Below are 11293 nucleotides of genomic sequence, written 5' to 3' on the forward strand. Positions count from 1 at the left end.
TTGTTAATTATTATTTATTGAATTGTCGGCTCTGGAGCTGAGGCCGCCTCCGATATCCCCTCTCCGCATGATCACTCATTCACTCATTAAACCCGATTTATTGAACACTAAATATTTATAAACATATAAATATTCTGGTTTGGCTCAGACTTTTTAATTCATTTCATTATTTTTTTTCCTTTTAATGATCAGACTCCGATGTCATCTGTCTTTATTTCTTCTGTATTTATTTTATTTTTCTCATTTATTATCTAGTAAACGAGGGATTTTCCTTTAGGCCTACACTGTGTGTGTGTGTGTGTGTGTGTGTGTGTGTGTGTGTGTGTGTGTGTGTGTGTGTGTGTGACACCGTCGTATAAGTTTTCTTTCTTTCTATAAATAAATTTTACTTTGTTTTAATTTATCACTGATTTTCATTGTCGGGTCTTACACTGAGACTTCCATATCTATCTATCTATCTATCTATCTATCTATCTATCTATCTATCTATCTATCTATCTATCTATCTGTCTGTCTGTCTGTCTGTCTGTCTGTCTGTCTGTCTGTCTATTTACACTCAATCGGCTCTTGACTGAGAATTGTTTTTGTTTATTTTTCGCTGCAGATTATTTGTACGTGTGTGTGTGTGTGTGTGTGTGTGTGTGTGTGTGTGTGTGTGTGTGTGTGTGTGTGTGTGTGTGTGTGTGAGAGAGAGAGAGAGAGAGAGAGAGAGAGAGAGAGCATGAAATTGCATCAGTAGCTCATGCGGCTCATGCGGCTTTGTTGTTGTTGTTGTTGTTGGGTTTTTTATTTAATTTATTTTTCTCCCTTTAATTATCGGCTTTTGCACAGAGACATGTACTGCCTTCCACATCATCTCCCTCTTTCTTTCTTTCTTTCTTTCTTTCTTTCTTTCTTTCTTTCTTTCTTTCTTCCCCGCTCCTGAGTCAGGGTGTTACTGGTCGCTGCCCCGCGGTATCCGTGTGTGTGTGTGTGTGTGTGTGTGTGTGTGAGTTTCACCGCCTCGGTAGATTTTATTTTCCTTTTAATTATCATCTACAGGTCTCTCTCTCTCTCTCTCTCTCTCTCTCTCTCTCTCTCTCTCTCTCTCTCTCTCTCGCTTTTAACTACTTTATTTCATAAATTATTTATTTTACTTTGTCTTTATTTTCAGTGGCGTTTAACTGAGCTGAAATGTGTGTGTCTGTGTGTGTGTGTGTGTGTGTGTGTGTGTGTGTGTGTGTGTTTAATTGTGTTAGAGGGACCCCTTCTGGTCAGTGCAGGAAGTTCAGGAGGAAAAGAAAAAAGACGCGCGTGTTAATTTCTTTCTTTCTTTCTTTCTTTCTTTCTTTCTTTCTTTCTTTCTTTCTTTCTTTCTAATTTCCACGTGCACGCCACTCTGTGTGTGTGTGTGTGTGTGTGTGTGTGTGTGTGTGTGTGTGTGTGTGTGTGTGTGTGTGTGTGTGTGTGTGTGTGTGTTAAACCGATTCGTGACTCCGGCAGTGGATTTGTTGATTTGTTGTTCTGTTGTTCTGTTGTTTTGTTGTTCTGTTGTTTTGTTGATTTTAGAAGCTTCCTCTGTGTGTTTGTTTCGCTGAAGAACAGAAATCCGAGCGCGTTCCGAAAGGAATATTCGTGTGTAGAGCAATGAGACAATTAAAATTAAAATTAAAACTAAAATTAAAACTAAAATTAAAACTAAAAGTGTTGATCTGTTTCACATGCCTGTGCGCGTGCGGTTTGTGGATGTGCAGTGTGTTTACTGAATGTGTTTGAAATCAGGTTTATTTAGAGGCTTCAGTGTTTTATACTGCAGTGAAATGTGTGTGTGTGTGTGTGTGTGTGTGTGTGTGTGTGTGTGTGTGTGTGTGTGTGTGTGTGTAGAGACGGGAGACAGAGCTGCAGGACACACAATAACACCAAAAATGTAAAGCAAATAAATAAAATAAAATAAATAAAGCTGGCTGATTAAATCTAAACGTGTTTATTAGTTATAGAATAGTATGTGCTACTGATTATATAAACAAAATAATAATAAAATATATAAAGTAGTGCATAAAAAATAGAACAAATAAACAAGTAGAAAAGGAGCCAATAAGTGGAAGAGACCGAGACAGACATAAAGATTAAAAATGGGGAAAAATGCAAAAAAAAAAAAAAATACGGAGTGATGGGGAAAGGACTCTGTGTGTGTGTGTGTGTGTGTGTGTGTAATATCTGTAGCCCACGGGGGGAGAAACTAACTGTGTACTGAAATCCTGCATGCTGAAGGGGAATAGAGTGATAGAGTGATAGAGGAATGTGCTGTGCTCGGTAATCCTGCAGAAAAGCCTCTGTCCTCGCGCTCAATATTGACTGAATCGGTAATTAGCGCGTGTGTAAATCCACAGCATCCTCAAATCCTGAATACCGACCCGGAAAAACCCGACAGATCCAACATCAGTGTGAGCGGAAAACACTCAGGGCCCTGACTCTTATTATTATCATTAGTAGTAGTAGTAGTAGCAGAAGAACATTAGTGTCTGATCCTGGATAATTAATTTAACAAATTTTATATATAAAAGCTTATTATTTGTCCATTTGTTTACTTTAAAATTATAAATTTAACAAACCGCTCATTAATTAAAATGAATAATGAATCAAAATCCTTGTAATGGCTTCTCGGAATTTTTGTGTTGATTTTGCATGAATAACTTTTTCATCAGGACAGGAATCAAAATCTATTTAACTGTAAATTAATTCAGTTTTGTTTGTTGAGCGCGTTTCAGCTTTTCAGATTAAATCTCGACCCCAGGAGGCTGAATGATCATCAGACTGATCCGGGGTCACTGGGATTCTCTCAATTTATTATTTTTCTATTGAATTATTAGTATACAGATTTGAACTCGTGTAAAACACCAATCTTTTCTGTTTTCTTTCTCTTTCTTCCGTGTTTTCTTTTTTCTTTTTTGTCGGAGGGCAAATAAAGGTCATGTAAAAGACTTTTCCGGAGATGTGGAGATCTTTCAGTCCTGAGTGAAGGATAAAAAAATAAAACACAAACAGAATCGGGGAATTAAAGGGATTTAAGTGTCCTTGAAATATTAAAAAAAGGATGATTTGTGATTGTATATTCATTAGTTCTTCTTCTTCTTCTTCTTCTTCTTCTTCTTCTTCTTCTTCTTTCCTCTGTTTATCACCATAATGTCTAGTTCTAATTTGATTTGATTTAAAGGCTGTCACTTAAGCTGCCGCTCAGCGTATAACATAAATCACTGAAACAATCAAAAGAAGACTTTAAATGTATTTATTATAAAAGTATGAGGAAGTTCACCTCCAGCTCACATCTGGTTCTGAGAATATTTATCTCCTTATAGCGCTTTAGAGAAGAACCAGGCCTTCAGGAGTCGTTATAATGGAAGCACTGCTTTGAGTTAAGATGTTTATCAGACACAGATCTTCAGACTCATCATTATCATCATCATCATAATCACTGTCATTTCAGATCAGCTGAAGCTCAAAAGTTTTAAAAATCTCACATCTGAAGTCCTCAACTCTCTGACTTGATTGTTCCAAAGACAAGTGACTAATCGTCTATTAATGTCAGAGCACCTTAGAAACCTGATTATGCAATGTGTGTGTGTGTGTGTGTGTGTGTGTGTGTGTGTGTGTGTGTGTGTGTGTGTGTGTGTGAAAGAGAGAGAGAGAGAGAGAGAGAGAGAGACCTATGAACATACAAATGCAGTATATGACCCCTCAGCGACCTGCGATCTTAAAGTGCAGAACTGAAACAAACTGAAATTGTAAAGAAGGAAAGATTCAGCTTTAAGTTGAGGATTAAGATCATGAACGATCACGAACCTGACTTAAAATTTAAAATGTTAGTTTTGAAACTTTGATGCAGGTTTATGGAGCCTGTGTTTGAATTCAACACTGAGAATTTTTGGAAAATTGGCTCCATGGTTTTCCGAACGCGGTATGCAGAAACCCAGACAGCCCCGAGGCCACGGGTTCGAGACACAACTCCACACTTAGACACAGAGTTAACAACTCCAGCATTGGACTGACAATCTGTCATCAGTTTCTCTTAAACATGTCTGAATGTAGCTCTGGGTGATGGAGGACACTGTGTTCATGAAATCGTGTGTGCTATAAGCTATAAAGTGTAGTTATAACACAGTAATAGACACATTTACACTTTTCCAGACATTCAGGACTGAACTCACACCCTCCATATGGTGCAGGATTTCTGGAGGGATTTTCCGTTCCATCCGAAAGCACAGAGATCATCTCCTGCGCTCAGGAGCTCGCAAGATCTGAACAAAATGACACGATGTTCGTGAAAGTGTGTAAAATTGGTGACCCATAATAATGCACCCTGGAATTTTTCAAGAACAGGACATGAGACACCATTACAGAGTCATGAGCTGAGAGCTTCTTCTTCTTCTTCTTCTTCTTCTTCACATACGTTTCACTTTATCACCTCTTTAACAGATACTGTGAGTTGATATGTGATCACTTTTCAAAAATGCGTCCTAAATGAATCTTTGTTTAAAAAAAATCTGAACAATCTCACAAAAATACACAATAAATTGTGTAAATGAAAGATTTGTGTAACAACCCTGTGACAACAAATGACACAAGAACACACACACACACACACACACACACACACACACACACACACACTGCATGTGAAAAATGAGTGAAATATCACGTGATTGTTGACGTGAGGATTGTGTGACTTGTTTCTGCTTCATTTCTTTCTCTTTTTCCTTTTTTTTCTAAGTTGGTTACTATAAAGTGGCTTCCTGTGTTTTGTGGGAACATCAGTGTGGCCTCTAAAATCTTCATGTGAACACACACACACACACACACACACACACACACACACACACACACACACACACCTCTTCTTATTGGCCGCTGAAGCCATCATGTGGACTTTGATGACCTGTCAAAAACAGTGGGAGGAGCTTGCGTGACGTCAGAGAGAGAGAGCGAGAGAGAGAGAGAGAGAGAGAGAGAGAGATTTGGACGGGCAAAAGAGAAAAAGAACAGCTGAAAGAGAGTAGAGAGAGAGAGAGAGAGAGAGAGAGAGATGGCAGTCTGTGGATAGTGTGTGTGTGTGTGTCACAGAGAGAGAAAGAGGGTGTGTGTGTGTGTGTGTGTGTGTGTGTGTGTGTGTGTGTGTGTGTGTGTGTGTGTGTGTGTGTGTGGATATAATATCTCCTACCTGTCTCTGTCAGTCTGCGCTCATTTCCTGCTGCAATACACACACACACACACACACACACACAGCTCATGGTTGATCTCCGGACTGAGCTGGAAAGGAGGGGGTTTCTTTCTTTCTTTCTGTCTGTCTTTCTTTCTTTTTTTATGAAGAATTTGATCTGAATGAGGAAGGAATGATCTGCTAAACGGACGGACACACACACACACACACACACACACACACACTGAGTCTCTTCGTCCCAATCCGGACTTTTTTCTCTTCAGTCCGTTGATCTGAAAACGCGGCTTGTGTTTTTTTAACGCCCTATGAACTCGATGAAGGATCCGCTGAGTTTAGATCATCATCATCATCATCACTACCACCACCATCACATCTCAGGAGGGTCCAAACTCATCTCGGCTCTCCACATGGCCTCCAAGCACGGAGTGGAGGGAAACACGGACACACACAGTCCCGAGGCCGCAGGTACGACCAGGAGAGAGAGAGAGAGAGAGAGAGAGAGATCCTGATTTCCATCTCAACACCAACATGAGGGAATTAACACCTACAGTGTTGAATGAGCTCTTCATGTTGACGGATCACTTTGGCCTCTCACTTTATTCTCTATTTTGTTAATTCTCGGTCGCGCGAGCTCTCCAGCTGCTCGTTTGCCTGCCTAAATAATCATTATAATAACTATTTATAATTATAATAAGTATTTGTTTGGATGGAGTAGGGGTGAAGGTCGAGTCTGGGCTCTTAATGTTCTTCCTTTAAAGCTTTAAAGCGCGGTGTAAAGCTTCAGTTCCCTGCGTGCGACTTTTCATCTCACACACATTTTATTATTTTCAAAAGGTATCTGAACCTTAAAAAGAAAATAAAGTGCAGATGGGCATCAACCTAAAGTGCAAACAACATAATCTTCACATGATTTGTTTTTTATTTCGGTGAAAAGTCTCCGGGTTTCAGTCTGAGCTCAGCTCTGGAGTTTATTCATCCTGTTTATAAAGCCTGTGGTGAATAACAATGAGAAATCGTGTGTGTGTGTGTGTGTGTGTGTGTGTGTGTGTGTGTGTGTGTGTGTGTGAGAAATATTTGGTGAAAAATTACACTTAATATGAAAATAATTAATAGAAACTTGTTAAAGCTGCACGTGCGAATTGTAATAGGTGCAATTTGGTTCTTTATCAATTAGTGTTGAATCATTCGGGTTTTTTAATCTGATCTCAAATCAAAATCTGATTTAAGAAACACTTGGGGTACTTGGCTCGCTTTTTAGGAAGGTTTTTTTTTTTTTTTTTTTTGCAGTCAGGTCTCTGGAGGCTCTCGGAGTGACTCTTGAGACAATCCGAAAAAAAAAAAATATATATATATATATATATGTGTGTGTGTGTGTGTGTGTGTGTGTGTGTGTGTGTGTAGTGTGAACTGAAAAGCAAGCAATTTGTGTATTGATGTTTTAAGCCGAGCCTCTTCTGCGCTTGCTGTAGCGCGTCATTGCGCGTGACCGCCTGCCTTCACCGCCGAACCCGCGGCCTGCTGACCGCCTCAGTCATGACTTTTAAATTGTTTTTAATTCTTTCTGGTGTTTTTTTTTTTCTTCTGTAGAAAAAGAAAAAGCCCAGAGTAAAAGTGAAGACTCTTCTGATGATCCGTCGAAGAAAAAGCGGCAGCGGCGGCAGAGGACGCACTTCACGAGCCAACAGCTGCAGGAGCTCGAGGCCACATTCCAGCGGAACCGTTACCCGGACATGAGCACGCGCGAGGAGATCGCCGTCTGGACCAATCTGACGGAGGCGCGGGTCCGGGTACGGGAACACACCATCTCACACACAATACAACACACACACGCGTCTTTCCGGACTGGACTCTCACGCGCTGCTTCAGTTTATACACCGCAGGAAAAAAATATATCAAGAACGTCACACCTCATTTTACAAAAAAAAGGAATAAATAATAAAAAAACATCATAATTTGATTAATTAAATAATCAAATATTTAAAAAAAAAAAACATAAAACATGTCGTAATTAATGCTCTTTCAGCCAGACTGAGTCTCCTTCACACAGTTGCTTGGCTTGTTTTTATTTTTATTCTGCATTAATGTGATTTAATTTCCTTATTTGTCATCCAGAGAGAGAGAGAGAGAGAGAGAGAGAGAGAGAGAGAGAGAGAGCTGGGGGGGGGGGGAATTAATAACTAATCTGTATAAATTGAATTTGCCCCAGACTGAATCTCTGAGGGTCGCCCCGCTTATTCAGAACCTTTTACCTTCAGAAATAAGTTGCACGAAAATCAACATGTCAGGTTACAAACTAAAAGAGCAAGAAGAAAAGAAACTATCTCTCTCTCTTTCTTTGCTACACAGCAAAAACATGAATTTCTGAAAACAAAACAAAAATAAAGTGATAATCAGTGTAAACGCACAAATCATCAAATGAGCGCAAATGAATATTCAAGTTAGTGAGAGTTCATAAGTTGCCTGTTTTAACATTTATTTATATGATGTATTTTAATTAAATATACACAGAGATCCTGAAAAATAATGAAACATTTATTCTTCTTATTGAGTGAGTTCTTTATTATTATTATTATTATTATTATTATTATTATTATTATTATTATTAAATCAGAATAAAAACATCTCACACTGTGTCAGTTTTTTTTAACGCGTGCTTGAAATTAAAAGGTCAAATGTGATCTATTTAAGCTTAATTAAGGTCAGTAAGTCTAAATTTGTTTGGTGTTGAGATAATTAAGTGCGGCAAAAGCTTTACACACACACACACACACACACACACACACACACACACACACACACACACACACACACACACACACATTATAAGGAGCCCTGATGGAGTAACACACACCCGGTGTGAAAGAGGTGCAAAGCTTTGTGTTTTTTTGTGATTGCCAGTCCCATGTTGTGTACTTAAGGTCAGAGTGTGCATGGAGGGAGGCAACACACACACACACACACACACACACTGGAGTTTGGAGGTGGAATACACACCCGGCTGTAAGGAGGAGGAATACACACACTGACAGCTAAAGCTGGATGTGTATTGGGATTCGGGTGAAATGAGACACTGATAAAGAGCAGCTCGGTTAAAGAGCAGACAGAGAGATGAGTGAGTCTATAAATCTGACACCAACAATTAAACCATTTGATGTTTTCAGTTTAAAAAAGGAGCCGAAATAATCGGCGGAGTTCAACTTTCTTCATGAAGTTTAAAGAAAAACCATCATCTCTCCAATAAAGATCAGATCACATTCACTTCCAGGCTGATCAGAACACAGTGGTGGATTTTTATTTTATTTATGTTTACAGTGGTAATTACTGCCAAAAACATTTACCTGCCCCTCCTTCATGCGGCCGCGTTTCCACTGCTGACCTCCTGCAAGTCTACAATACACACAAACAAACAAACAAACAAACATTCTGAAATTGATTTACAGGACTTTATTAATAATGCACAGCATCACGTAGCTTCAAAAGTTACATTTCTCTGCAAAGTTTTTAGAAATTAAAGGTGTTGTGTAAACAAAGTGTTGAGTCTGTATGAATAAGGAAACTCTCAGCAGTAAATCTGCCACCTTTACATCTTTATTCAGTATATTTAAACTTTTTAATGCCGTAATTTAAGGAACATGATTAAAGGTGAACTCTAAAAGCGTATTAAAGTATCCACTGCGTGCGCATGATAAAGGTACAACACATGTGGTCTTGATGTTACAAGGAAAAGTACCTTTAGTACCTTTTATCTCTAAACTTTTGCGTTAATTATTATTAGAGATAATGTCTTGTTGTTGTTGATGTTTTTGTTGTTGTTGAGTACGCACAGTGATATTTTGGATTGCAGTAAATAAATGCATTATCATGATGTTAATTATTATTATTGTTATTATTTGTTTTGCTGCAGGTTTGGTTCAAGAACCGTCGCGCCAAATGGCGGAAGCGGGAGCGCAACCAGCAGGCCGAGCTGTGTAAGAACGGCTTCGGCGCGCAGTTTAACGGCCTGGTGCAGCCCTACGACGACGTGTACCCGAGCTACACCTACAACAACTGGGCGGCGGCGGCTAAAGGGCTCGCTCCGGCCTCGCTCTCGGCCAAGAGCTTCCCGTTCTTCAACTCGATGAACTCCATCAGCCCGCTGTCGTCCCAGGCCATGTTCTCCGCCGCGCCGCCGCCGCCGCCGCCTCCTCCCCCGCCCAGCTCCATCTCCTCCATGAGCATGAGCATGAGCTCCGGCATGGCCGTGCCCGCGTCCGGCCTCAACGGCCTCAACAACCTCGGCAACGCGTCGCTCAACTCGCCCGCCGCCGCGTGTCCGTACGCCCCGCCGACTCCGCCCTACGTCTACCGGGACACGTGTAACTCCAGTCTGGCGAGTCTGAGACTCAAAGCCAAGCAGCACTCGAGCTTCGGCTACGCGGGAGTCCAGAACGCCGCCACGAACCTCAGCGCGTGTCAGTACGCCGTGGACAGGCCCGTGTAGAGGCGCAGGGAGGAACACAGCGCGCAGTTCCACTGAAAATTATTCAGAACTAACAACAAATCCCAGGAAAAATAAAAATAAATAAAAAAAAACACACCAGGACATGTTCTGATTTTATTTTCCCGTCACAGATAGATAAATAAATACATATATACATTAAAAATAAATCAGTCAAAGCGCACGGAGAATTAAGGACTGAACATCTCGGGAATCCCTGGACTTCATCTCTCTTTTTATTATTATTATTAATATTATTATTTTTATTTTTTTAGTTTTTTTTTCTCCAAAATAAAACCTGGCACTATACCGAACAGCGAATTAAAAGCACCAAGGCTCGTCCTCCTCCTCTTCCTCCTCTTCCTCTTCCTCACCGTCAGATGGAGTTTGTTTTCAACAAACCAGGAGCAGAAAGATGGACTTTAAACACCAAACCGGGAGATTTTTCAGCGGCGGCTGTGTAGCATATAGACAAGAGAAGAAGAAGAAGAAAAAACATACAAAAATACAAAACCCCTCATTAAGCTCGATTTTTCTTTCGCCTTCTGGACTTTAAGTGACTGGACTGTGTGTAAATAAGTGTCTGAAAAGATCATCATCATCATCTTCATCATCATCTCCAGGTTTGTAGAGTCTTCAGGGCCTTTGGTTTAAAAACAAAAAAAGGGGGGGGGGGAATCACTTTAACACCGCATGTGATGATGAAAATGTCTTGCTTGCAGTTTAAGGGGAATGTACAGAACATTATTAAACTAAACTAAACTAAACCTGGCGTATAAATTTATTATTAAATGTCTGTTGTGAATATAGATTTAGAATAGAAAACAAAAGCCCAAAAATGTTTCCGCGGGGATAAAAATGAATGAAACTGTTGTTTTTTTTTTGTTTTTTGTTTTTTTTTGCTCTGTGTATAGTACTACTATTTGGTACGATTTTTTTTTTTTTTTTTTTGCAACAACCCAAAAATAATAAAGTATTGTGTTTTATTTAATGGAAGTAAATGACGCTGTTTGGTCAAGATTTTGTGTGCAGGACGTTCAGCTTTGTATGTGTGTGTGTGTGTGTGTGTGTGTGTGTAAGTAAGTAAGTAAGTGAATACACACTCTATTATCAAATACACAACATGAAGCGTGTCAGACGTCCCGACCTGATCAGACCTGATTAGAGTCCCGGTTCAATACCCATGTTAAAGCAGGAGTCTGATTGGTCAGGCCACAAATAACAAGAACACAAAGCAATTAAAGTCTATACCTGTCCGGAGAAGTATTTTTTAACCTGACACGCCCCTTTCTGTCTGTCATCCTGCACCTTTGATCTTCTCCGGTTTTGAATTTCTGTGTTGTTTTTTTGTTTGTTTGTTTTTTGTTTGTTTGTTTGTTTTTAATTTATGTATTTTAATAAATTGAACACAAACATCACTTTTATTACTTGTTCAACAAATTCCGTTTATTTCCAGGATCCTTAACTCTCTCATCTAAATATACAAATAAAACTGACGTATTTATATATTTTTTTATTATTTTTTTATTTTTTTTAAAGGAAATCGATATAAAGGAAATGCACAAACACAAAATGTCTCCTAAATGGTGCGTGAACGAGTCCCGGCGCGTGCGCGCGCATCC

General features: G+C 39.6%; 1 protein-coding gene across 1 annotated transcript in view; it reads left to right on the forward strand.

Annotated features, from left to right (window-relative positions):
- pitx2 (paired-like homeodomain 2) overlaps window positions 1-10499 on the forward strand; it is a 13295-nt gene extending 2796 nt beyond the window's left edge. Inside the window, exons 3-4 of the mRNA XM_060926778.1 lie at window positions 6782-6981; window positions 9099-10499. Of these exons, the coding sequence (XP_060782761.1) occupies window positions 6782-6981; window positions 9099-9674 (776 nt within the window). The 3' untranslated portion in view covers window positions 9675-10499. The remainder of the gene's footprint in view (window positions 1-6781; window positions 6982-9098) is intronic.
- The last annotated feature ends 794 nt before the right edge of the window (window positions 10500-11293 follow it).

This window comes from Neoarius graeffei, chromosome 8, assembly GCF_027579695.1.
Source record: "Neoarius graeffei isolate fNeoGra1 chromosome 8, fNeoGra1.pri, whole genome shotgun sequence".
Lineage (NCBI taxonomy): Eukaryota > Metazoa > Chordata > Actinopteri > Siluriformes > Ariidae > Neoarius > Neoarius graeffei.